This window comes from Rutilus rutilus (genome assembly GCF_951802725.1).
Source record: "Rutilus rutilus genome assembly, chromosome: 11".
Lineage (NCBI taxonomy): Eukaryota > Metazoa > Chordata > Actinopteri > Cypriniformes > Leuciscidae > Rutilus > Rutilus rutilus.
The window spans coordinates 35,306,782-35,332,909 of record NC_140216.1 but is presented as its reverse complement, the minus strand read 5'-3'; the positions used below and the strand labels follow the sequence as shown (position 1 = coordinate 35,332,909).

Genomic DNA, 26,128 nt, shown 5'->3' with positions numbered 1-26,128 from the left:
ACCGTGATGTCAGAGCTCCGAGTTCCCCAGAGTGGATGATTGGGGCGGGTCGACACATTAAGGCCGCCCACACCCGATTTTATTGGTTTATAATACAGCAATCTTATTGGCGTAGACGCTTGAGGCATGAGCATGCGCATTCCTTTATGTACGAATTTATTAATTTTCTTCTATGCTGTTTAGCCGTAGGCTACTACAGAAATATTAAGTGATAACCATGGCGATTTCAGTAATGATCAATTGGATAATGTTTTGATCAATTTACACGAATCAAGTTAGATGAAGTTACTGTCAAAATGTATTCGTAAAGCGCTCATTTCACATCGTTTCAAAGCAGCTTTACAAAAAGTCAAATTGTAAGCTTTAATATTGAGCAGTTTTAGGGTTGCCAACTTATGGAAAGGAAAAGGGACAATCGTGGTTCTTTATAGGAAAATAAGGGACGGAATAAGGGACACTCAAAATATTTACTGTACCACACAGTGCGTATCATTTCAGAATTTGCAGTTAAATATGTGTACAAAAGATGTATAAAAGGTTCTCAGACAAACACATTTGGGTAATTTCATGGAAAAAGCAACCACATTTCAGAAACTTTCCCAGCTCAAATGTTTTATTTTGTTTAAAAAATATATATTTCGAAGAAAGACAAACATAAATGAAGAAGAAAGCCAAAATATTTCACAAATATTTCATATTTCACAAAAGCCACAATTTTCACCTGAGATTTGAAGTCAGATTACAGGGGGGTTAAAATGACTTAAGAACCTCATCATTATTTTACTTTTACACAGAGATTGTTTGGTCTATTTAGCTAAATCGGTTGACTTTAGCCATCTTTGTTTCATTAGCTATGCCAACGGCCATTTTTAAAATGGGAAAAAGCACTAGGCTACTTTTTGTTTTTTGCCCGAAATGTGCATACCTGCAACTCATTTTAAAAATATCTTAATATCCTTTTAGATTCTAATTCTTAACAAACTTTTATTTTGGTTTCTTACTTTTTAAGGCCGAATATGGTTCATTTTAAGTCCCAATTTATAGGGATGTTAATCTGGCTCCATGAGTAAATTAGTACACATTTTCAATGGTGGCACATTTTCTGAAGAACAAATAAAGTTGAAACTAGAAATGTATCTTATTTTTTTTCTATCAACACAATTGAACATTACTGAGTGTCATAAATAGTATTTTTCCATAGTTTGTGTGCCTGTAACTCTAAAAGTAACAAAGATATCTTAATATCCTTCTATACTCTCATCCTTAATAAACTTTTCTTCTGTAATCTTCATTTTAAAGGCCCTATATTTTTCAATCCCATAGATATAATGTGGCTCCATGTTCAAATTGTTGAATTTTCCCAATTTTCAATATATAGCTACACCAATGGATTTTACTGTATCATCAACCTCTATTCAAAACGATAAACATAAAAGGTTTTTTTGTGTGTTTTTTTGTCAGGAAGATACATAGATGGCATAAAATTAAGCGCAATAACTGAACATCTTTGAAATGATGAAATTACAGCAAAAAAAAAAAAAAAAAACTAGGCCTAAATGTTTTTGCAACCATGTAGGCTATAAATAAATGAAAAGAGCATACTTTCCAGATAAAGAGAACCTAGATGATTAGTATGGGCTGCTTTTGGTGCTTGAGATTGTATTGGTTATTTTCAAGTGCTTGTACACATCAGCCTAATAATAGGTTTGAATACAGTCTGAGGATTTTAGGCCAGTTGGGACTTTTTTCTACTCTGAGAAGCTTTGTAAATAGTATGAATAATAATTTTGTATGATTTAGATATTATTTATGTAATTATTAATCACACATGCACAATTTTAGTGTATCAATTATTTTTAGGAATAAATATATAAAGGTAATATAAATACGCTTTAGAACCAAAAGCTATAAAATGACTACATTCTCTCAATAGGCCTACCTTTATCAACTGTAAAAACTTACAATATTTTACTTGCATTTATATAGCAAGACTTTTTCTTGTGTCCTCTTTCATAGACAGCTATTTTCTTCTTGCTGTGTAAACCTGAGAAAGCAGAGTAAGTCAAGCCCGTTTCTGAAAGAGAGGTAACTTATACTCAGAGTCAGTTACCATGGTAACTTACTCTGTGAACCTAACCTGGGGTGCGTTTCCCGAAAGCATCGTTGGCCAACTATGGTCGCAAGTTCATCGCAATGTCCATTGAACTCTATTGGTAACGACGGAACTTGCGACCATAGTTGGCCAACGATGCTTTCGGGAAACGCACCCCTGGTCGGGAGCAGGTTTTCTTCGGTAAACCCAGAGTTTCTTTCGGTCTCCTCCCCTTTTTTAAAGAGGAAGCGGTGTTTAAACACCTCATGCATTCTTTCGGTACATTTATTCATTGCTGTTTTTACTGCTGTTTTTTTCTATTTTTTAATAAGATGAAGTCTATATGACTCCTTAACTGGCAAATGAAAATACAGTAGTAGATTAAAGTTGCATAATGTAGTTCTAAACAAATTCTACAGAATTAAACTGTGGCATTTACTGAGAATCACTGAACTGTGTTCATCTGTGCAACAGAAGTTGATGGGACGGTCCTGTTTTTCTTCCACACTCTGGGGGGGAGAGACAAGAATACCCATTTAGATTTAAACTTAGATTCTATAGGCTACTCCACATAAAAATGTGAAAAAATCTGAATGTGTATTGTTTGATAGACACATAATATTAACATTATTGGCCTCTCTGTGGCAGCAGAAACTCTTCATCCCCATCGTCCTGTCAAGAGGAGCATTTGGTTGAGTACACTTTATAACACTATTTGTCATAATTTCTGGTGTATTGAGTAGGCTACTTACGTTGGGACCAACAAAAAACCCAACCTCAAAGTAAAATAAATGGAAATATCAAAAATAGCCTAAAAAATAACACATATGTAAACCTCTTACATTTTATGAAGGCCCTTGGATCTTCGGGAGTGACTGGCTCTGAAGTCCGTCCAGGAATTCCCTCAGCCAAAAATGCTGCTGCACTGCTAGACACTGGATGCTATTTAGTTATTTAATATGTCAAATGTTTGTAAAGTCAGGTAGCCTACACCCATGATATGCTCAAGCCTTACCTGATTTAATTATGTTTTTATATTTAATTTTCAGCTGCTGCCATGTTCTTGCAAGATTGCACCTACATGAAAATTTTAATTATAGGTTGAATAACATACTGTTCTTCCAGTTTCACCTCTGATATTATAACAGTTGGGTAAGTTACTCTAAAATAGTTATTAATTACTAACTACAAATTACATCTTCAACAGTATAATTAGATTAATGTAATAATGACTATCTTTAGAAAGTATTGGTCTACTTATTACTAATTACTAAATCCCATATCAACCTCAACCACTTGAACAATACAAGGAGAGACAAGCAACTGCACTTTTAATGATTGTTCAAATAAACAATATACAATTGCATGAATTATTCTTGAATTGACCAAAGTGTGTAGAGGGAGAAGGTTACATAAAAAATATTCCTTTTAAAAATGTATTTTAAATATGCAGAATTGTCCGGGGGGGCTCAAGCCCCTGCCCCTTTTGTCTCAAAATGTATTGTGCCCCTCTCTGATAAATGTAAATAATTATTATTATTAAAATAAATATTATAATAAATAACAATACACTTATACACCATTGCCACTAACAATAATAATACAAAAAAATATTAAATACTTTTTTTTTTTTTTTGGCGGAAGCATTTGGCGGAGGTGAAGTGGTAGGCGGAGTTTCCTTTGCAGCAGTTCGCCGCGAGTCTTCAAACTGCACGGGCAGCAGGTAACATAAGTTAATACGGAAAAGTTACATTAATCCTACCATGCTAGGCCTACTGTAAAAGTTGCGGCAGCATATGAGTTATGCTTAACAACATAAAAGTATAACTTAATTGCAGCCACATTCTGAGTCTGACAATCATTCGTTTTTGTTCAAGGCCATAGCAAGTGTTATTAACGTTACATCTAGTGAAAGGAAATTTTAAGTCCATGTCCAGCTCTAAATTGTAAGGAATTTATATCTTTGATTTCAAAGTAGGCTACACTTTACAATAAGGTTCATTTGTTTATTATTTCTATTAACTAACATGAACTAATCATGAGCAAAACATTTGTTAGGCTACTGTAGGCCTATTTGTTAATCTTAGTTAATAATAATACAACTTTTAATTGTTTTTTCATGTTATGTCACAGTCAGTGCATTAACTAATGTTAACAAATACAACTTTTGATTTTAATAATGTTTTAGTAAATGCTGAAATTAATATTAACTAAGATTAATAAATGGTGTAGAAGTGCAGTTCATTATTAGTTAATGTTTACAAATTTAACTAATGAAACCTTATTGTAAAGTGTTACTTATTTCATGATAGCTAACACTTTAATGAATACAGCCTACATAAAATGTATAACATCAACATAACTAAATATGAATTCCTCATAATTACCTACTTGATTCTCTTGTATGATAGCTATAAGACCAATGGTTAATTTGAATAAGAGTAGAGGTCTAACTCAGTAAGAATAGCCTATTTAAACTTTACCCTTTAAAAATTAGGGTTTTACTCTTTTTTTTTTTACAGATGTTAGCTAGGCGTACTGTTTGTGTTAATGAAAATAAATGTACATCTGTATCAGAACTGCTACTGTCAAATGTGCATTTCCAGAGACAACAAAATGTATAGCTAATGCTTTTTACATTTGTATGTTTCCTTTTGTTGTTCGATTGTTGAAAGGTGAGTAGAATAATTCTTTGTAGCCAGTTTAAAAATATTATCAAGTTCATAGAGCGAGCCTTTCACTGAACGGAAGTTACTGCTGCGCAAAGCGTCATGGGGCCTGAAGGAAAAGGGTGGATAACTGATAACAGCAGTCACTATGGCCCCGGATTTCCACCAACTGCGGAACGGCTGCGGATCGGCTCCGTGCTCCGCCGTCCTTCAATACCCATCAGGTCCGGATTTGTTGCGGAACGGCCATGACTGACAGCTGAGATCTCGCGAATTCACTGGAGAGCTCCGCCGTTCCGCAGTTGGTGGAAATTAGGGGTGAGATAATGGCGGCCTCTACTGGAGACTTCAGAAAAATACTGCTTCTTAATTTTAAAATGTTAATGTGTAGGAGGAGCTCTGACATCACTGTAGTTCATAGAGAGATTCAGAGAAAGTGAAACTAACTTGATCAACAACATGGACGCCTGAAACGATCAACCTCTTTAAACTACAGAATATTTATTGATCCGTTCAGAGAGTCTTGTGGACACATCTGATCCTCACAGGTAAGAGATAGAAATATAAGAGAGATTGTGCTGAACAGGTTTCTAATGGAAGTGATCTGGTTTAGTAGGTTTATGTCAAACTGGAATAAGTTGAACAGAAGCAGGTTTAAGCATGTCAAATACTCAACTATTTTAGTTGTTTACTGCACTGAAATGGTATCAGAATTGTATTTAAATATGTCATTTGATTGGTTGTGATACAAAGATTGGCGTTTCTGTCATTTTGTCACAAAACAGATTTCGACTAAAGAAACAGGAAGTAAATGACCTGCAGATTCACTGAACACAAACCTGCTAAACTGCAGATGAAAATCACATTTACATTAAACAATATTAAGATGAAAATTACTCTTGGAGATATAATATATTTTATGGAGAGCTTTATATATATAGTTGTAAATATACGAGACCAGTGCGTCGCGCGCAGGTGTCGCTCATTATAAATCACGCCACCGGCCTTGTTCTGCTCCCACAATATATTTTAATATTATAAGAAACTTAAATTGAGTGTGTGTATCAAGTGTGTCCAAACTTTAGACTATAGTGCAGGTGATTTATCTTCATCATTTCTCTCTCCAGTGATGTCTTCCTCCAGCAGTCCACTGACTGAGGAGCTTCAGTGCTCTATATGTCTGGACGTGTTCACTGATCCAGTCAGCACTCCATGTGGACACAACTTCTGCAAGACCTGTCTGAATAAGTGCTGGGACAACAGCCAGACCTGCAACTGTCCATATTGTAAAGAAACATTCAAGCACAGACCTGATCTCAAGATTAACACCACACTCCGAGAGCTTGTAGATCACTGTAAAAAGAAAAGTCCTGAGAAAAAAGCTGAAGTTCTGAAAAAAGCTGAAGTTCTGTGTGACGTCTGTGAGGAAAGAAAGCTGAAAGCCCTGAAGTCGTGTCTGGTGTGTCAGAGCTCTTACTGTGAAACTCACCTGGAGCCTCATTTGAGAGTGGCAGGTTTAAAGAAACACAAACTGATCAATCCTGTGAGTAATCTGGAGGACTATATATGTCAGAAACATGAGAGACCTCTGGAGCTGTTCTGTAGAGATGATCAGACTATCGTGTGCCTGATGTGTGGTGTAACAGACCACAAGAACCACAACACTGTTTCTTTAGAAGAGGAGAGTGAAGAGAAGAAGGTAAAAGTTACTGACAAACTGATAATAAATGACTCTTATCATGAGGAATCACATGTTCTTTGATATAAATGAATCCATTATGAAAACATATTGTGTGTTGTTCTCTGTCTATAGACTCAACTGATGAAGACACAGAAAGACACACAGCAGATGATCCAGGACAGAATCAAGAAGATTCAAGACATCAAACACTCAGCAGAAGTCAGAAAAGTGAGTTTAAAATAATTTAATTAAATGAATTTTAATATCTATTGTTGTTTATTGGATTGTTGTATAAAAGCAATTTCACACTCACAGTCACACTGTTGGTCTGAATATTGACACGTCTGTGATTCCCTGATCACTTAGTAAAGTAATAACACATCTCTCCTCAACAACACACATGATTTGAGGAATCATTCAGTGCAAACGCTGCAGAATGAGGGATTTTGAAAACCGCCTAAAAACACTGAAGTATGAGAAATAATAACACTGATTATTCTCTTAACAAACACCACTAATAATGTGTTGATTGTCCTGGTTGAGCAGAGAAACACAGAGAAGGAGAAAGCAGCCCGTGTGGAGCTCTTCACTGATCTCATCCGCTCCATTGAGAGATGTCAGACTGAACTGCTGGAGATGATGGAGGAGCAGCAGAAAGCAGCAGAGAAACAGGAGGAAGAGCTCATTGAAGAGCTGGAGCAGGAGATCACTGAGCTAAAGATGAGAAACACTGAGCTGGAGCAGCTCTCACACACTGAAGATCACCTCCACCTCCTACAGGTCAGTCAACATCTCTCTGATCAATGATAATGCAGTATATGACACCATAACACTCCCCATGCTGAAGGATTTCTCCTCTCTCCTGCTGTAGATTTACTCATCCCTGTGCAGCTCTAGAAACACCAGGAACTGGTCTGAGATCAGTGTGAAGACTGATGAGAGTCTGGAGACTCTGAGGAGAGCTCTGACTAAACTGCAGGACTCTCTACAGGAGAAACTCACTCTAACTGGTACAGCGATATCAAACACACCGTACAGATACATATATTTATCATCTTTTAATATCAGTAATGAAGAATGAGTCTGTTAAAGCTGAAATAAGAGAAGTGTGTGATCATGTGTTTGTGTCTCATTATCATCACAGTTCTTCTTGAAGAGAGCAGGTCATATTCATCTCTAATTTCAGAAAACATGCAGTAAATTCATCTTGTACTAGAAGCTTCATCACTGTAACAGAACCTTTAGGCTTTAGTAAATCTGTGAACACTTTTAGATGAGAAACATCTAACATTAATTATGTATTATCTCTGTGTCTACATTTAATCAAGATTTTTAAACATTTCTAAGAAAATCGAATTAATAGGCATTATGGGTTTAGAAGGTACATTTTTATTCTTTATTATATCAGGCCTGCAGCTTATACTTTAAACTCGTAAGTTTTTCTTCTTAAATCCCTTTTTTTTTTTTTTGCTTGTTTGCACTCCAAAAATACAGTATGATGAAAAATTGAGATGAATAACATTAGACACAAAAATAACATATTGATTCTCTAAATATCAGCAGAGAGACATTGATCAGATTAAACATGATGTTGTACACAATTCTTTAAATATAACCTTAAATGTTGTCTATAATTCACACATAAACATGTCAAAGATCTGATGGTGTTTTATTGTCATTAGTCTCTACAGAACTGAAGAGGATACAGCAGTATGCAGGTACAGTGTGCTGTCTGCACTACACTAGATTACATTCAGATACTCACAGCTTCATCACTGACCCACAGTATGATTAAACACTGATTACATATTACAAACATCATCACTAAATATCTGTATTAAGTTGTGATTCATATTCTCTGTTTTCTCAGTGGATGTGACTCTGGATCCTGATACAGCTCATCCTAATCTCATCCTGTCTGATGATGGAAAACAAGTGAGATGTGGAGACATTAGACAGACACTCCCAGACAAACCAGAAAGATTTGATGAATGTGTAAATGTCCTGGGAAAGGAGGGATTCTCCTCAGGGAGATTTTATTTTGAGGTGCAGGTGAAGGGAAAGACTGAATGGGATTTAGGAGTGGCCAGAGAATCCATTAACAGGAAGGGACAGATCAAGCTGAGTCCCAGTGATGGATACTGGATTGTGGCTCTGAGGAATGAGAATGAATATTGGGCCTGTGCTGGTCCCTCTGTCTCTCTGTGTGTGAGAGTGAAGCCGCAGCGGGTCGGTGTGTTTGTGGATTATGAGGAGGGTCTGGTCTCCTTTTATGATGTGGAGTCCAGCTCTCATCTCTACTCTTTCACTGATCAGTCTTTCACTGGGAAACTCTATCCATATTTTGGCCCATCCTTAAACTTTGGAGGTAAAAACTCAACTCCACTGATCATCACACCTGTCAAATACAATAAATGAATTTACAGCCCTAATATGAAATACTCAATGACAATTATTTATATAATTAAAAATCTAAACATGTTCTGCTATATTTTCATCATTTGTTTTTCAGTGTTAAAATCTATAATTTCTAGCTAATGCAAATAAAAAATATAATGCTTGTTTAACAATTTTATTTTCAATTTTTCATAGTTATTCATGCCGTTGTTTTCTCCCATCTCAACCTGACAAAGTGAAAGTGTTTCTATTGTTTTGTTTTTTTTTTACATCAAAATCAACCATATTATGATAACATTAATAAATTATCAAAGCTGTCTAATTGCTGTGATAAAAGCTGTGATAATACTGTGGTAAATCAGATGGTAATACCTCAATATATATCAGAACTGTATGATTACCATATTCATACACTACACTATGGATCTTCAAAGTATACATAAAAACACCATGATATTATGATCATGGTAATAACAAAAAATAAAAAAGGAGAAGAAGAAGAAGAAGAAGAAAACATTGTAGGTCTATTACCAAGTTACCATGTCAAATGTTTTACCATAAGAATATTGGTAAAACAATATTTTTATTGATACAGTTAAATACATCTTCAAATAAAATATAGGACTGTTAAATATATGATGGTGCTGATATGAAGTAGAGATACAAATATGAAACTTTATAAAAGAGATTTTCCTTCTTTCAGGACATATTAGAGATTGTTCTATTAAATATGCCTATTTATATTGCTGTTTGTTTATTGTCTTTTGATCTGTATGAAAGTTGAGCACAGCTGCTTTTTACAGTAGATAGAGATAAAATGAAGTCACATATTCTGGTCTTTTCACATTGTTCTGTGTCCTGAGAGAAAGAGTAGAAAACTTGATCTCTTTAAAGTAAACCAGTCACAGTCAAATTATCTTTTATCAAATTAGAATTATTATTTTTGTGTGAACTATCCCTTTAAGTTTCTCTGAGGCCTCTGTGCTATAGCATTACTGTAGATAATGTTCACTAGGTGGTGCTACATAGTTTCAAATCAGAAAATACAGATAATATAACAAGGTTCATACAGTCATGGAAAACCTGGAAATATCATGTTATTTAAAAAAAATTAATTTAATTAATTTGTTTAGTGATTTGTTTTTAGTTTACTTGGTGAAAAATGGTTCTTTGTGAGTGCTGTGTCTGGTCAAAAAGATTTTGATTGTGCATCTTTAGTCCTGATGATGATTAATAATGATTCCTGCACCACTCATTATTGGATGAATGTATTGGATCCACATTTTAATGCTCTGTTTGTGTATTGAGTGTGTGTTGCAGTATTGAACACATGATGGATCGAGTGATTGTTTAGTTCTGATGGTTTTAACAGAGACGGCAGGACAAATGTTCTGTCCACTGAGGTTTAGGACACAAGATGAAACCAAAGACCCCAGAGAACGGCTTTAATGGGACCCGGAGTCTCTCCTGGGACAAAGCCACACTTTTCATATTTCCATACCCTTACGAAAAAGAAGTTTATTCAAGTGTGCTATTAGTATACTTCTTTTAAACTAAAAATAAGAAAGTATACTTTCAGTCTACTTTTTATATACTTCTCAGAAATATACTTTATGTAATTCTCAGAAATATACTTCAAATTCCACTTAAGTATACTTGACTTATACTGACAGAAAAGTCCAAGTATATTTGGCCTATACTTGTTGATCGAGATATACTTAAAAGTTTTCTTGGCTTGTACTTGTGTTTACTATTTTGATTGAGTAGCTTATTAAATACTTTTTAAAAAACATAATATTACACACTGTCGTATAAACTAACATGTTCAGCTTTATATAGTAACAAACTTTCTGGTGGAACAGCTTATAGAGCAAATAAAATAAGCATGGAAAATAAGTTTATTCAAGTGTGCTATTAGTATACGTCTTTTCAACTAAAAAGAAGAAAGCATACTTTCAGTCTACATTTTATATACTTCTCAAAAATATACATAATTACACTTAAGTGTACTTGACATATACTGAGAGAAAAGTCCAAGTATATTTGGCCTATACTTGTACTCTTTTGATCGAGATATACTTAAAAGTTTAATTATTCAAAGTATACTTGAGTTTGGCTTGTAGTTGTGTTAACTCCTTTGATCGAGATATACTTAAAAGTTTAATTATTCAAAGTATACTTGAGTTTGGCTTGTAGTTGTGTTAACTCCTTTGATCGAGATATACTTAAAAGTTTAATTATTCAAAGTATACTTGGCTTGTAGTTGTGTTAACTCTTTTGATCGAGTAGCCTATTAAATATACTTTTTTTACATCGTTTTTCATATACAGTCTTATGAAACTTTGTTTGAAAATATTGATTAAAATATTTATATAAAACATATATGTTTCTAATTCTGCGTATCTGAATTTGTGTGTAGGCTAGTCCACTGGTGTACATAGGAATTTACTTTAATTCAACTTTTCCCCACCATTGACTGAATTTTCCAGCTATCCATGTTTTCACTGGTATACGGTAGGGGGGGCTATGACACATCTTCTTACTGAGTGTATACTTCAATCTTGCTACAAGTATTAAAATAGTAAACTACCAGTATACTCATAAGTTCACTTGCAGTACAAATGAGAAACATAATTATGAACTAGTTGTGCACTTAAAGTTTACTACTGTTACACTTATAGTACACTTAAACATATACTTTTATATACTTCAAGTGGGGCGAATTTAGTCCCAAGCGGTATTAAAATAGTACACTTACAAGTTTACTACTAGTACATATTGACATTAGTATACTTACTACATAAAGTATACTTAAAAATATACTTTAACATTACTCAAGTATACTTCATAAAATGAACTTGAAGTATATATTTTTTTTCGTAAGGATAAACAGAGTCCACTGCATCTAACGGAGGAGTCATGAGAATTTCTCAAACCAACGGTTACAGATTATGTTTCACGACTTCACATCTACATATAATTAGTAAAATAAGTTTATGCGTATTTGGCGTGCTGTCCGGGGAGAGGGCACCGAGCTCGCAGTTAGGCCCGAACCCAGAGTACTCCCCCCAGTTGGTAAGTGTAGATGGAACTGGAAGTGAGGAGATGGGGTGGAGGAGGGATGCTGACAAACTTTCAATGAACAGAGATAGGTCTGCTGTGAATTTATACTCTGTCATTGAGTTGATTACTGATTAATCTCCAGCTGTGCATAATTTGGTTAATTATCTGAACCTGCTCCTCCCGAACTTTGTTAATAAAACATCATTTATAAAGGTTTGGAAAGATTTGTTCTGCTTTGTGATGTTTTTAATCCTCATATTTTTGTTTCTGGACCTTTTTATGTAAAGTAGGTCTATTTGAACTTAAAATGTATATTATCGTTGTAAATAAAATGTCAAACCAAGCTGCATTATCAGCATTAAACCTAGATATCACAGACCTTAACTTTTAAGGAACTCAGTGTCTCCATCAGTCCATCTTTCTACTGGATGTGTGAGGAAAGTCTGATCAGTGATTGTGTCGTTCTTCAAGTATATTCTCATCATGCAGTGAGAAACCTGTAGTAATTCTGCCATCAGTCATTTTACCAAAGTACATAGTGATCTTTTAGTTCTACACACGAGCATAACTAAAGGCAGATAGAATGAACTTCATGGAGGGTTTATACAGGCTTAGAGGAGTTATATGGAGTATTTCTATAACCTTTACATATTTTATCAGACATTTTGTCTCAGAAATGCAGATGCATGTATAGGTTTCTTTAAAAATAGAAAACATAATTTTACCGAACCTTTGAATTTGAAACCTACTGAATTTGAAAGTTGTTGTTTTATATGTATTATTTTGAAAGCAACACAAATAGGAAGCCACCTGTTAAAGCATTATTAGTGTGAATATTTCGACTTATTAAAAATGAATGGATAAAAACACCAATGCATGTGTATGTAAAATTCACTGTTTAATACAAACAACATTTTCTGTCCAGATTCTAATGCATCATTACATGATTCAATCCTGTCTCGCTGAACACACACCTCACATATTAACACTCAGTGTGTGTTTTGTTCAGATGTAAGTTTGAGGAATGTTGATGTTGGAGGGAATTTAAAGGCCTGATGTTAATGCAAACACAAGGAAAATTACTCAAACCAAACGTAAAATCAAAACTATGCAAATGTAGCCTACAGCAATGATGAGAACAATACAATCACTTTTGCACGAAACACATGTTGAGTTCAAATGATTTGAGTTAATCATTTAAACTATAAAATGCATTTACTCAATCTAATGTGTTGTTCTAGTTGAGATATTTTTAACACAGATTTGAGAGAGTGACCCATCTCTTTTTTTTAACTGCATTCCCAACTAATAGCTTCTCTAGTAAATAAATGACTTACAGAGACATGCATGGACATGTTTTTAATGTCATTTTCCATTTTCTCTGCACAGTTCATCATCAGTGGCCAAAAGAAATCAAAGTGTCTTGACACTTTTTCCAAAAGTGTTCCACCAACAAGTGCCTGTGCCGTTGTACTTTAAAGATCAGGAGCAAATTGATGCAATCCACACTCACCTGACATAAATTCTGGGCAGCACACCCACACACTGTGACAATATCAAATTCACCATGGATTTCCTTTTTACATTTTTTAATGTTTACATATATTTTTTTATTGAAATACCCACAGATATAAAACTCAAATTAAAAAGGCAGTTTGTGTTCTCGTAACACTTTCTTTTATGTGGTCTGTAACTCTTAGGGGGTCTACAGTGATTCTGCAGGGTCTCCAATAAGTCTTATAGTTTATCTCAGTTGCTTTGGTGCATTTCTCAGATCACAACTGAAATCACATCATCTTGTCACTTGTGCACATCATAAAAGCAATTTCTCATTATTTTATACAAATATACAAATTGCAAATACTTTGGTGCATTAATGCAATTGATAATGTAAAACTGTCTGCTGTTTCCTACATTATCAACTCTTTATGTCATGTTGATCAAAATATAGGCCTATTATACTATTTCTCTGTTGAATTGTCAAACTTCTCAAAACATAGGCATTAGTTCCTTGCATAAGTCATTAAATGCAAAATGGTTGACTTTATAAACTGTCAAGCATGTTTTCAATACATTTCTATTAGACTTTATTTTGTAAATGTGTCCTGAATTGATGAATTGCAGAGGTGTATTTAGAATTTCAGTAATGAAGGAAATAATTAATTGATAAATTAGGAAGCAGCAAGGCAATTCATAATCAATTGCATGAATTTACCAAAGCATTGGCAATTTGTTCAAAAGTAGTTACGAGAATTTCAGTAGTAATCTGAGAAATGTACCAAAGCAACTGTGATAAAAAATTAAGTATTCAGGAATTGTATTCAAAATGTAACAGTGAGTCCTGCTGCGTGTGAATTTGACAAGATCAAATTCACCATGGATGTCCTTTTTTTTATGGTTTTTTTTTTTTTTTTTTTAATCAGTGAGCAGAAGCACTTTGACAGGAGGATAGAAAAACAGAACAGAAGAGTGGCAAGCCATAGGGAAGTCATCTACAGGAGTCATCATAATTCATAAATGGTGTTGATAAATAATGTTTTTGTGAACAACAATATTGTCTATTTCTTCTAAATGGCCCTTGGAATTTTAGAAAAGGGATACATTGTGTTTGTCTTCATAAAATGCTACGTAGGACACTGTTTTGTAGCTGTATGATGACCAATAGTGAATATTACAGCAGATATTTAATCGAGGATCCATATGATTACACGGTGCTATATGTCTAATGGGCTGAATATGGTTAATATCTAAATGTAACTTTATATAAATTCACAACAACATATTTCACTCAGTCTCCTGTATATAAAAATATTATATATTATAAAAATATATTCTATATTCAATATTCAATGAACTATTCTACAGTAGGTCATATATCATTACTTGTCATCTGATCCAACTATGTGTATTATTAATTTTTTAATTCACAAAAACAAACAGTCTTCTGTAGGCTGAGTGAAGAGAGTGAAGCCCAACTGAATATCTACAGATATTTTAATCCATAGTGCTCTTCACTGTAACGTTTATATTTAAATTAACAAAAAACATACAATTGGGCAAAGTCTATGAACGGGAAGGTTATTAATGTGTAAGTTTTGAGCGTCGATTTAATGGTGTTATTTCGCAGTATATCCCCCAACTGGACGCATCAGGAACAGCAGGGGCGTAAAACTGCTGGGGCGTAAAACTGCCTGGGGCGTAGATCTACCGGCTCCAGGTCTGCAGCCTCCCCATATAGCTCCGTGGAGATGACAGATATAATGCAGTGACTGAACGTGAGCTTATCTCAATAATATCTACAAACAGAAAAATACATTATATCAAACATTATTAGGACAGCGTATTTACCAACTATTTACTACTGTATTTACTAACGTTACTTACCAACATCTGGCACACGTGAACTGATGCCAAATATCGCGATGTGTTCGGAATGAGACTTCTTCAGCGCGATTTCCTACTGATAAAATATAATTAAAAAAATATCAATAAATAGCAAAGCAATCCAGCTTCCCTGGCAATAAGACCTAAATAATAACATTAAAAGAAATATATAAACCATGATAAGTGAATAAATGTTGATTAAACAGCTTCTCTACTGCAGACCGACAGGCAGAAAGAATCGTGCTGTGATCACGAAAGATGCTTCCCTTTTAGTTTTAAAAATGTGCTGAAATCACGAAAATAACAAAATAAATTTTAAAAATCAATAGATTAAATTACGTGACCATATGACGAACTGCCATGAGGTTGGAATGTTGATCTGACGGACCCCCACGTCGAAAAACAACGCAAATGGTACACCTCTTTGTTAACATGAATGTCTATCTGATGGACCCCCGCGTCGAAAAACGACGTCAAGGGTACACCTCTTTTGTTGAAACTTGACGCCAGGGGTCCTTGACCATGCGTCAGACATTTGACGAGTAGGGAGTGAGACTGTGTTGCATGAAACACTGGGTAGGCCAGCATGGAAGTACGTACATGGCATTAGTTCCCATTCTCCAGGGCTGGTAGGAAGGTTCTCCTGGCTGGTCATACATGAAGATGTTTCTGGGTTTGACTGGTCGAGTGGACCTCCGCAGTTGCTGATCTACCTCTCTTACTGGCTGAGGAACAGGCACAACATCTATCTCAGGATCCTGAGGGCTTCCACTATCCATAGCATCATCCCTGTGTTCATCTGGTCCTTCCACAGCTGGGGACGGATCTACCCCTCTTGGTACAGGCATTGGCTCTGCTGTCACCAAAGGGTCAGATGGTCCTGGCTGCCATTCATTCTCAGACTCAGGTGCACGGCTCAACGGTTGATATTCGGGAGCCCCAGCCCTTAGCTCACTGTGTAGCTCGGGTTGATGTGGGTGGTATCTGACAGCCCTCCTCTCATACACAGGCAAGGGTCTAAGGTTGTAGGAGCACTCCCCCTCATCATCTGAAGTGCCGACATCAGACTTAGTTGCTTCTCTGGTTGGCATATGACATCTCTGTCCTTGAGGCTTTCGCTCCACACCAGTGTCACGTTCCTTATGGTTGACTGGCAAGTCACTGACAGGCAAGAGGAGGTTGCGGTGGAGCACCCGGAGAATCTGGTCACCTGTTTCAGCTTTGATTCGATATACAGGTCCATCTCCCAGCCCCTCGATGACACAGTGGATCTTCTGTTCCCAGTAAGATCGAAGTTTGCCTGGGCCACCTCTCTCCGACAGGTTCTTGACAAGCACACGATCACCTGGTTGCAGCAAGGCTCCTCTGGCACCTCGGTCGTAGTGCCTTTTCCCTTTCTCGGAAGACTTCTTGCTGTTCTCAGAGGCAATCCGTTATGCATCCTGCATCCGGGAAGCCCAGGTCTGTGCATACTCCTGCCGTGTCTGTACCAGCCGATCTGGGTCGAGATTGAATATAAGGTCAATGGGCAGCTGTGGATGTCTTCCAAAGAGGAGGAAGAATGGTGAGTAGCCTTGTTACGGCCCTTGGCCTTTTTCTGGTCGTTCTCCTGCCCCTCCTCTCTTTCAGGTCTAATTGCTGTCACCTGCGAAGTTGGTGTTTAAATGGGAGCTTCTCTGCTGCATTGATCTCTCTCTTCCTGCTCGGGTCTGGTGTTTAAAGGCTCGAATGCTGCTCGTCCGTGTTCACGCCTCGCTCGGGACGCCAGGACTTTACACAGATGCACATTTAAGTTTATTTAAGTTTGTCTTTTATTTTAACCCTCAACACTTGCACTCGCACAAAACAATACATCCATGCACCTTCCCTGCACTACTGATACTGACGTTCACACCCCATATTTGGTTTTGTTGTTTAAATTTGTGTTTTAAACACAATAAATTTATGTTTTGCACCGCTTGTTTGTGGCATGGTCTCCTATCTGTTGTTATGGCCCCGAGTCAGTCATAACAAAGTGGGGGCTCGTCCATTGGTTTTGCGCGTTTTGTTGCTAGTAATTTGATTTTCTTTAGTGCGCGTTGTGTTTTGATTTAGTAATTTGTTTAGGAGCGCTTGAGGGGCACATGAGAGCGAGTGAAGCTCGTAGTAGCTTCGTCTTTGAATTGTGGTTTTCTGTGCGTCTTGATTGGCGGTTGGGGGGAGATCCCGTGACGTCATTGTCCTTATATGGTTAGTAGTTGCGCTCTTGGAGACATGCCTGAGTTTGATTAGTTTTGATTAGTTGTAATTTGTTTGCTGGCGTTCTCGAGCGGGAGTGTTTTGGCAGTAGTTACTGTTTTTTGGAGACGTGTGAAGGTAAGTGACAGTTTGCTAATGAGCACTTCTAAAGTTTTGGGCTGGCGTTTTTCCTTGTAGGCGTAGCAGCGTTTCCCAATAGGGGTTTCGCTGCATTATTGTTTTAGTGTGGAGGTACGGCGGGTAGAGCTTCCCATTTTCCTTTTCCCTACGTCGGCTCGGGAGCATTTCCGTGGTTTCAGGGGGGTTGCCAGCGTGCTGGTCGCCTTTACTGGGCCATCGGGTTGTAAATGCATAAAAACCCACCGCTACGCCTCACGAAGACTAGGGTTCAGTAAGTTAGCTTTTGGGCTAGGTAGTTAGAGGGGAAATGCCGTCCTTGGACTGTGGTTGAAGGCCTGTGTGTGTACTGTTAAATTTGTCACTTAACGTCTCGTCTGTATTGGTGAATTTGTTAGCCATGGATGAAGTGGTGGAAGATTTTATTGAATCGCCACATGAATGTGGGTTAGACATCTGTACTAAGAAACAATTGATCAAGATTGCAGAGTATTATAAGGTCGATATAGGGGATGCCCGAAAGACAAAGGATTATGTTAAAGGTAATTTGAAAGTGAAATTGTTGGAAAATGGTGTTTTGATGCCGGGTAAAGTTGACACTTCGGTTGAGTCGTCTTTGTTGGGAAGAGTAAGTTCAGTTGGTCTATCGTTTGAGCAGCAGAAAGAGTTGCTCTTGTTACGTGTCAAAGCTGAGCATGAGAAAGAGCAGGCGATGGAAAGAATGAGGCAGGATTTGGAGCGGGAGAAGTTAGATGTAGAGAGACAAAGGCCACGTCCACACGAAGCCGGTGCGTTCCCGATCCGATATTTTTTTTTTCTCGTTCTAAAAAAAAATTCCGTAAACACGGCGTCGTCTCAAGAAATATCTGCGTACACACGAAACCACTGAAACCGACTGAAACCGGTGTAGTATATATGCCAGACCAGTATGGGGCGCTGTAATTCTGCCACAGAGATACACTATACACGGAGAAGAAGACTTTGAGCATGCGCATAACCTTGCGCGCTGTATACGAACCAAGAAGAAGAAGACAAAGATTATCGCTTTTTGCTCACCACAGTTGCAGAGAAGCAATAGATTTTGCTGTAATAAAGCTAGTAGGCTTAGTAGCTTCTGCAGCACGAATACAATCATATAAGTCCGCCATTATTGTTGTTGCTGTTACTCGTGACACAGACGACACGTGATGTGATGACATCATCGTTTCACAAAATATACGGATTGGCTGTACACACGAAACCGCAAGGGTGTCGTTTTCAGATTAATCCACTTTGGGACCCGGTTTAAAAAAATAGCGGTTTCAGTCTCCCAAAACGCCGGATCCGTGTGGACGAAACGCCAATACGATAAAAAATGTATACGTATACAGCGAAACGCGTCTCCGTGTGGACGGGCCCAAAGACTGGCGTTGATCAGAGAAGGTAAACTGGAGGGTGAGGCACTCCGGGCTGATCGCCCCCTGGTGGCACCGGTAAGCATGAAACAGGATGACTTGAGTGATTTTAGGTTTATTAACTTGTGCCGGAGGCATATCGACTACGTTTTCGAGGTTGGAGACGTGGAGATGGGTCACATCTAGAGTTTATGCATGATTTGGCTATGCATTTTGACAATTGGTGCTCAGCGGCCGGGGTTGATTCTTTTGAAAACCTCCGTGAGTTAGTCATTTTGGAGCAGTTTAAAAACTCTGTGCCGGAGTGCATTGCCACCTATATTAGTGAGCGTGGAGTCAAGTCTGCTAGGGAAGCTGCTGCGCTGGCTGATGATTATTTCTTGATTCATACTTCAAGAGGTGGTGCTGGCCCTCATGAAACTAGGGCAAGTAGACCGTTTGAGGATAAAAGTGGTCGTGTTTCAGGGGACTCTGAAAAAATCTGTAATTACTGTCATAAGCGAGGACATTGGAAAAATGATTGTTATGCTCTTAAGTCTCGTCCAAAGCAAACTTTTCCCAGGGCTAACCCTGTGATGTGTGCTGCGTCTGTCACTGACCAGGAGTTAGTTAGAAGCTCTGGAGAAGGCAATCCGGAGTTGAAATCGTACTTGCCTTTTATTACAGAAGGTTTTGTTTCATTAATGGGAAGCAAAGAGCAAGTGCGCATAAAAATTTTGCGTGACACTGGAGCGTTTGACTCGTTTATTGTAGCTGCAACTTTGCCATTTTCAAATGACACCTTGGTGGGTTCAAGCATTCCTGTAGTGGGAATGGGTTTAAATGTTTTGAATGTACCACAACACAAAATGATGCTGCACTGTGATCATTTCCAGGGTGAGGTGTCTATTGGCGTGCGCCCAGCGTTACCTGTGGATGGCGTTGCTATGATCCTGGGTAATGACATAGCTGGTGATAAAGTGTGGGCTGATGTTTCTCCACCTGCCAAGGTGACGGTGACGGTGACTCCTCTGGTGTGCAGTAAGCCTGATGAGAGTGAGGTACACTTCCCTAATGTGTTTAGTGCCTGTGCAGTAACTCGTTCAAAACGTTTGGACAGTGATCACTCTGAAAGTGTGGCCTCTAGTCCTCACTTAATGTTACCTGTTATCCCCTGGTCTGTTTCTCATGATGAGCTGATGCAGGAGCAGGAAACTGACAGCACTTTGAAGTTTTGTATGGATGAGATTTGTTCTCTTGTAGAGGTCAGAAATCGTTCTCATTGTTATTTTTTGCACAATAATGTCTTGATGAGAAAATGGACCCCTCAGTTTGAGGGTTTTGTTGGAGATCCGATTTATCAAGTGGTTGTTCCTTTAAAGTATCGAAATATTGTGTTGCAGATTTCTCATGACCAGTCTGGACATATGGGTGTCAGGAAAACGTATGACCGAGTTCTGCTGTATTTTTTCTGGCCTCGTTTAAAAAGGGATGTGTCTGCATACATTAAGTCGTGTCACACCTGTCAATTGACAAGTAAACCTAACCAGGTTTTGAAGCCCGTTCCACTTTGTCCAATACCAGCTATAAGTCAACCATTTGAACATCTTCTTATTGACTGTGTTGGTCCATTACCTCCATCAAAATCAGGTGCCAGATATTTGTTGACAGTAATGTGTCAAAGTACTAGGTATCCTGCAGCCTACCCACTGCGTAGTATAACGGCTAAGTCTGTGGTTCGTGCATTGTCCCAATTTATTTCTATTTTTGGAGTTCCACGGGTCATTCAGTCAGATCAAGGGTCAAATTTTTGTTCAAAATTATTTGCTCAAGTGCTGAAACAGTTGAACATAGTTCATAATTTTTCATCTGCCTATCATGCTCAAAGCCAGGGTGTTTTGGAGCGGTTTCACCAAACACTTAAGTCCATGCTGCGCTCATTGTGTGTTCAGATGCAGGGTGATTGGGAAGAGGCTTTACCGTGGATGCTGCTGGCTGCTAGAGAGGTAATCCAAGAAAGTACAGGGTTTAGCCCTAATGATCTGATCTTTGGTCATAAAGTATGGGGTCCTCTGGCTCTGTTGCAGGACAACTGGAAGGAAGCTCAGCCTCCAAGTAACCTACTAGATTTTGTGAATGGGTTCAGGTATCGGCTCTATATGTCTCAGGAAGTGGCCAGGAAAAATTTAGACCGGGCACAAGCTAAGATGAAGAAACGTTATGATTGTCAGACTGAGCACAGAGAGTTTCTCCCAGGTGATCAGGTTTTAGCCCTTTTGCCTATAATTACTTCTCCGTGGCAAGCAAAATTTTCTGGACCATTTTCTGTATTAAAGAAGCTTTCTGATCAAAACTACTTAATTTCTACTCCAGCTCGTAGGACAAAGGCCAGGCTCTGCCATGTTAATCTTTTGAAGCCTTATGTTTCCTGTGAGCCATTTGGGAGTGAGGTGGAGTTAAAGTTGTCCAGAACTCATCCTGCTTGTTTGGCTATGCCATCATCTTCAGTTGTGGTTGAGATGGAGGATTTAACAGGCCCTGATGAGGTTATGGTGTCTGGTCGGCTGAAAAATAAGGAAGCTTTAGATAAATTGGAAAGCGTTTTGGGTCATCTAGAGTCATGTCAGCGGGCACAGCTAGTTAAGCTGATTAGAAGTTTCCCTTGCTTATTTGGAGACACGCCATCACGTACAACTTTACTAAAGCATGATATAGACGTGGGAGATGCGAAGCCAATTAGGCAAAGATTCTATCGTGTTCACCCAGAGAAGCGTAAAAACCTGGAAGATGAGATTAAGTATATGGTTCTTAATAAAATAGCAGTTCCCTCTGACTCTAGTTGGGCGTCACCCTGTCTCTTGGTCCCAAAGTCAGACAATACACCTCGGTTTTGTACGGATTTTCGTAAAGTGAATGCAGTCACCAAGCCTGACTCCTTCCCTCTTCCTCGTATGGAGGATTGTGTTGATCAAGTGGGGGGGGCAAAGTTTGTGACTAAGCTGGATTTACTTAAAGGTTACTGGCAGGTACCACTGACAGACAGGGCAAAGGAGATTGCTGCTTTTATTACACCAGGTGGGCTATACTCCTACAATGTTATGCCTTTTGGTTTAAGAAATGCGCCGGCAACTTTCCAGCGCCTAATGAACTTGGTGGTGCGTGACCTGGAAGGATGCGCGGTGTATTTGGATGACGTGGTGGTGTATGCTGACAACTGGGAACAGCATTTGGAGCGTGTTAAAGCTTTGTTTGTGCGTCTAGCTCATGCTAGTTTAACAGTGAATTTGGCAAAGTGTGAATTTGCTAAGGCCACGGTGGTCTATTTGGGTCGTGTTGTTGGCCAGGGTTCGGTGAGACCAGTGCGTGCTAAAGTGTGTGCAATTGATGATTTTCCATCACCAATGACAAAGAAGGAACTCATGAGATTTCTTGGTATGGTGGGCTACTATAGGTGTTTTTGTAGGAATTTCTCTACAGTGGTCGCACCTTTAACTGATCTTCTGAAAGGCAAGGCAAAGTATGTATGGTCTCCGGTATGCCAGCAGTCCTTTGAGAGGGTTAAAGCTCTAATCTCAAATGCTCCGGTTCTGGTTGCTCCTCGGTGGGATCGTGAGTTTCATCTGGAGGTGGATGCCAGCATGGTTGGGGCTGGCGCAGTGTTGCTGCAGAAAGATGATGGGGGGGTTAACAAGCCTATGTGTTTCTTTTCTAAGAAATTTAATCTCCATCAGCTAAACTATTCAGTCATAGAAAAAGAAACGCTTGCTCTTATTTGGGCGTTACAGCATTTTAGTGTGTATCTGGGCTCTGGTCCGGTGGTAGTCTTCTCAGACCATAATCCTCTGACTTTCCTTAGCACTTTACAGACTCCTAACCAACGGTTGATGCGCTGGGCTCTCCACCTCCAGTCCTACACTTTGGACATTCGGCATATCAAGGGGCGGGACAATGTGGTGGCAGACGCGTTGTCCCGATCTCCAATATGTTAGGTAAGATATGCCTCAAAATTTGATAAACTTAGTATCGTGGGATTTTTGTAGCTTAGGGGTACCCTTAGGGTCCCTGTTTTGTTAGGGGGGGGGGGGGGGTGTTACGGCCCTTGGCCTTTTTCTGGTCGTTCTCCTGCCCCTCCTCTCTTTCAGGTCTAATTGCTGTCACCTGCGAAGTTGGTGTTTAAATGGGAGCTTCTCTGCTGCATTGATCTCTCTCTTCCTGCTCGGGTCTGGTGTTTAAAGGCTCGAACGCTGCTCGTCCGTGTTCACGCCTCGCTCGGGACGCCAGGACTTTACACAGATGCACATTTAAGTTTATTTAAGTTTGTCTTTTATTTTAACACTCAACACTTGCACTCGCACAAAACAATACATCCATGCACCTTCCCTGCACTACTGATACTGACGTTCACACCCCATTTTTGGTTTTGTTGTTTAAATTTGTGTTTTATACACAATAAATTTATGTTTTGCACCGCTTGTTTGTGGCATGGTCTCCTATCTGTTGTTATGGCCCCGAGTCAGTCATAACAAGCCTGTAGACTCATGCTTCGTGCAGTTGTAGGCATGTACTATGCTGGGGAGATGGTCTTTCCACTCTGCCTTCTTTTCCTCATGGAGTGTTCTGAGCATCTGGAGAAGTGTCCTGTTCAGGCGTTCAACAGGATTCCCCTGGGGATGGTAAGGAGTAGTTCGGGAGTGAGATATTCCTGCCAGCTGCTGAAGTCTCTGGAACAGGGTGTTCTCGAATTCCCGACCTTGGTCATGGTGGAGCTTTTGAGGGTACCCGAAGCGTGGAATGAAGTCATAGAAGATCTTTTCGGCCGCTGTTTTGCCAGACTTGTTTCGAGTTGCGTAGGCCTGAGCAAAACTGGTGAAGTGATCCACTACCACAAGGATGTACTCGTAGCCTCCTTTACTGGGATCAAGGTGAAGGTAATCAACAGAGAGCAGTTCAAAAGGTGCGCTAGTTGTGATTGAGCCCATTGGTGCTTTCTCATGGACAGCAGGTCGTTTTTGCTTGATGCATGGGCACTGGCGGATGATGTAGTCTTCGATGTTGTGCTGCATAAAAGGCCAGTAGAACCGTTGCCTTGCGAGGTGGATGACTTTATCAGCGCCAATGTGTCCCATGTCATCGTGCAGGTGTTTGAGCATGGTTGACTTGAGTGCTTTGGGGAGGACCAGTTGTTGATTTTGTCCTGCATGCCTGTACAGAATACCATTATCCAGTTGGAGCCTGTTCCACTCATGTATAAGTTGTCGTGTTCCTGGTTGTATTGGACTCCAGTCTTTGTCTCTCGGATTCCATCCGCTCCCTTTTAACCGGATCACCTCGGAAATGGGCCCATCTCCTTTCTGGGCGGCTCTGATGTCTTCTGGGGTGAACATGGGGGCACTCACCGGGGGAGGGTCGTCATCACAGGCGGAGATCTGAAGGGCGGCAGCCCAGGACACATCCTCATCTCTCTGAGCTTTATTCCCCTGCCAGATGAAAAAATATTATGAAAAAACAAGATGAGCAATTTAAAACCAGTTTAAAAATAGTGCTTCTCAATTCAATTCAATTAAGCCAAGTAAAAAAAATACTGTTTGTCTACAATTTTATTATATTATGGAGACATGTAGGTCAATTAAATGTTTTAAATGAGTAATGAAATACAGGCCAAATTACAGACTTTTTTTTGCCTATAAGCTAGAAAATGTATTTTATTTTATTCTTTGCATTTGTATTTACTAAATCTGACTAAACACAATAAAGCCATTCATCAGAAACCATATGTTTGCCATGTGTGTTTTACCTGTGGTTCTCATGATCTAAATGTATGATAGCTAGGAAGACCAATGGTTAATTTTAACAAGAGTATATTAAGAGTTCTAACTTCTAACTCAGTAAGAATAGCCTATTTCAATTTTGCCCTTTAAAAATTAGGTTGTTATTTTATTTTAATTTTTTTACAGATGTTCGCTATTGTCTGTGTTAATGAAAACAAATTTACATATGTATCCCAAATGCCAACTCAAGCTTCTGTCAAATGTGCATTTCCAAGAGACAAAACATGTAATATTATTAATACATGCTGTATCGTCTGTTGGTGCCACTGGTCTCTAATATTCCAGAGCCCTGTCGAATCTGCCGCCTTTAAAAAAAAAAAGTCTGGACACCCCTGCTTTAAAATTTAATTGTCTCCCCTTTTCACTTCTAATCCCAGTGTTTACTGGAATCTAAAGCAGGTAAATACAATATTGTCTACCAAAATAACTGAAATAACTTTGAAATATTATCACTCAAAGCTAAAGTTAATGAACATTTCTAAGGCAATGTAGGCTATATATATAGCTGAAAGTAATTTTTAAAGCTTTTACATTTTTATATTTAATTTTGTGATTCGTTTGTTGAAAGGTGAGTAAAATAATTCTTTGTAGCCAGTATATATAACAAAAATATATATTGCGTTCATAGAGCGAGCCTTTCACTGATTGTTAACAGTTAATGGAAGTTACTGTTGCGCAAAGCATCATGGGGCCTGTAGGAAGAAGATTGATAACAGCAATCACTGGGGTGAGAGAATGGCGGCCTCTACTGGAGACTTCAGAAAAATACTGCTTCTTCATTTTAAAATATAAATGTGCAACACATGAAATGTTTTTTTTTTTTTTATAAGAACAAAACTTTCCATACAAGAGTACATATAACCATACATGTCAGAGGTAAAGAAGAAGAAGAAGAAAAAAGAAAGGCTTCAAAGTTAACAAGAGTCATAACTTTTCATTTACTGAGTTCTTTCCAAACCATTTGGGTCTGGGACACTCCCAAAATAGATGGTTAATAGTCTCAGGGGAAATTTAACAAAAAGCACAAATATCTTCCATGTTCAATTTAAAACACTGTAACACAAGTGACTTAACTGGGTAAACTCGATGAACATTTTTATATGAAACCTCTTTCACTTTGTTTGTGATGCAATACTTATGAGGTGTCATCCAAACTTTACTCCAATCAATATGTTTTTAAATAAAGAATTCCAGTTAGTAACAACAAGTTTACATTTAGATTGAAGAAGGGAACGCAGAAAAGTATTATTACATCCAGAACTTGTGAAATCCTTGCCCTGCAACTT

At 38.3% G+C, this 26,128-nt stretch overlaps 1 protein-coding gene across 1 annotated transcript; it reads left to right on the top strand.

Moving 5' to 3' along the window:
* Positions 1 to 5,190: 5,190 nt before the first annotated feature.
* Positions 5,191 to 9,158, top strand: LOC311299457 (E3 ubiquitin-protein ligase TRIM39-like). The gene is made up of 7 exons (XM_084423030.1): positions 5,191 to 5,309; positions 5,889 to 6,460; positions 6,575 to 6,670; positions 6,989 to 7,222; positions 7,314 to 7,452; positions 8,125 to 8,160; positions 8,313 to 9,158. Exons 2-7 carry the CDS (start codon positions 5,891 to 5,893, stop codon positions 8,858 to 8,860), a joined length of 1,623 nt encoding a protein of 540 aa, XP_084279156.1. The 5' UTR covers positions 5,191 to 5,309; positions 5,889 to 5,890; the 3' UTR covers positions 8,861 to 9,158.
* Positions 9,159 to 26,128: the final 16,970 nt, after the last annotated feature.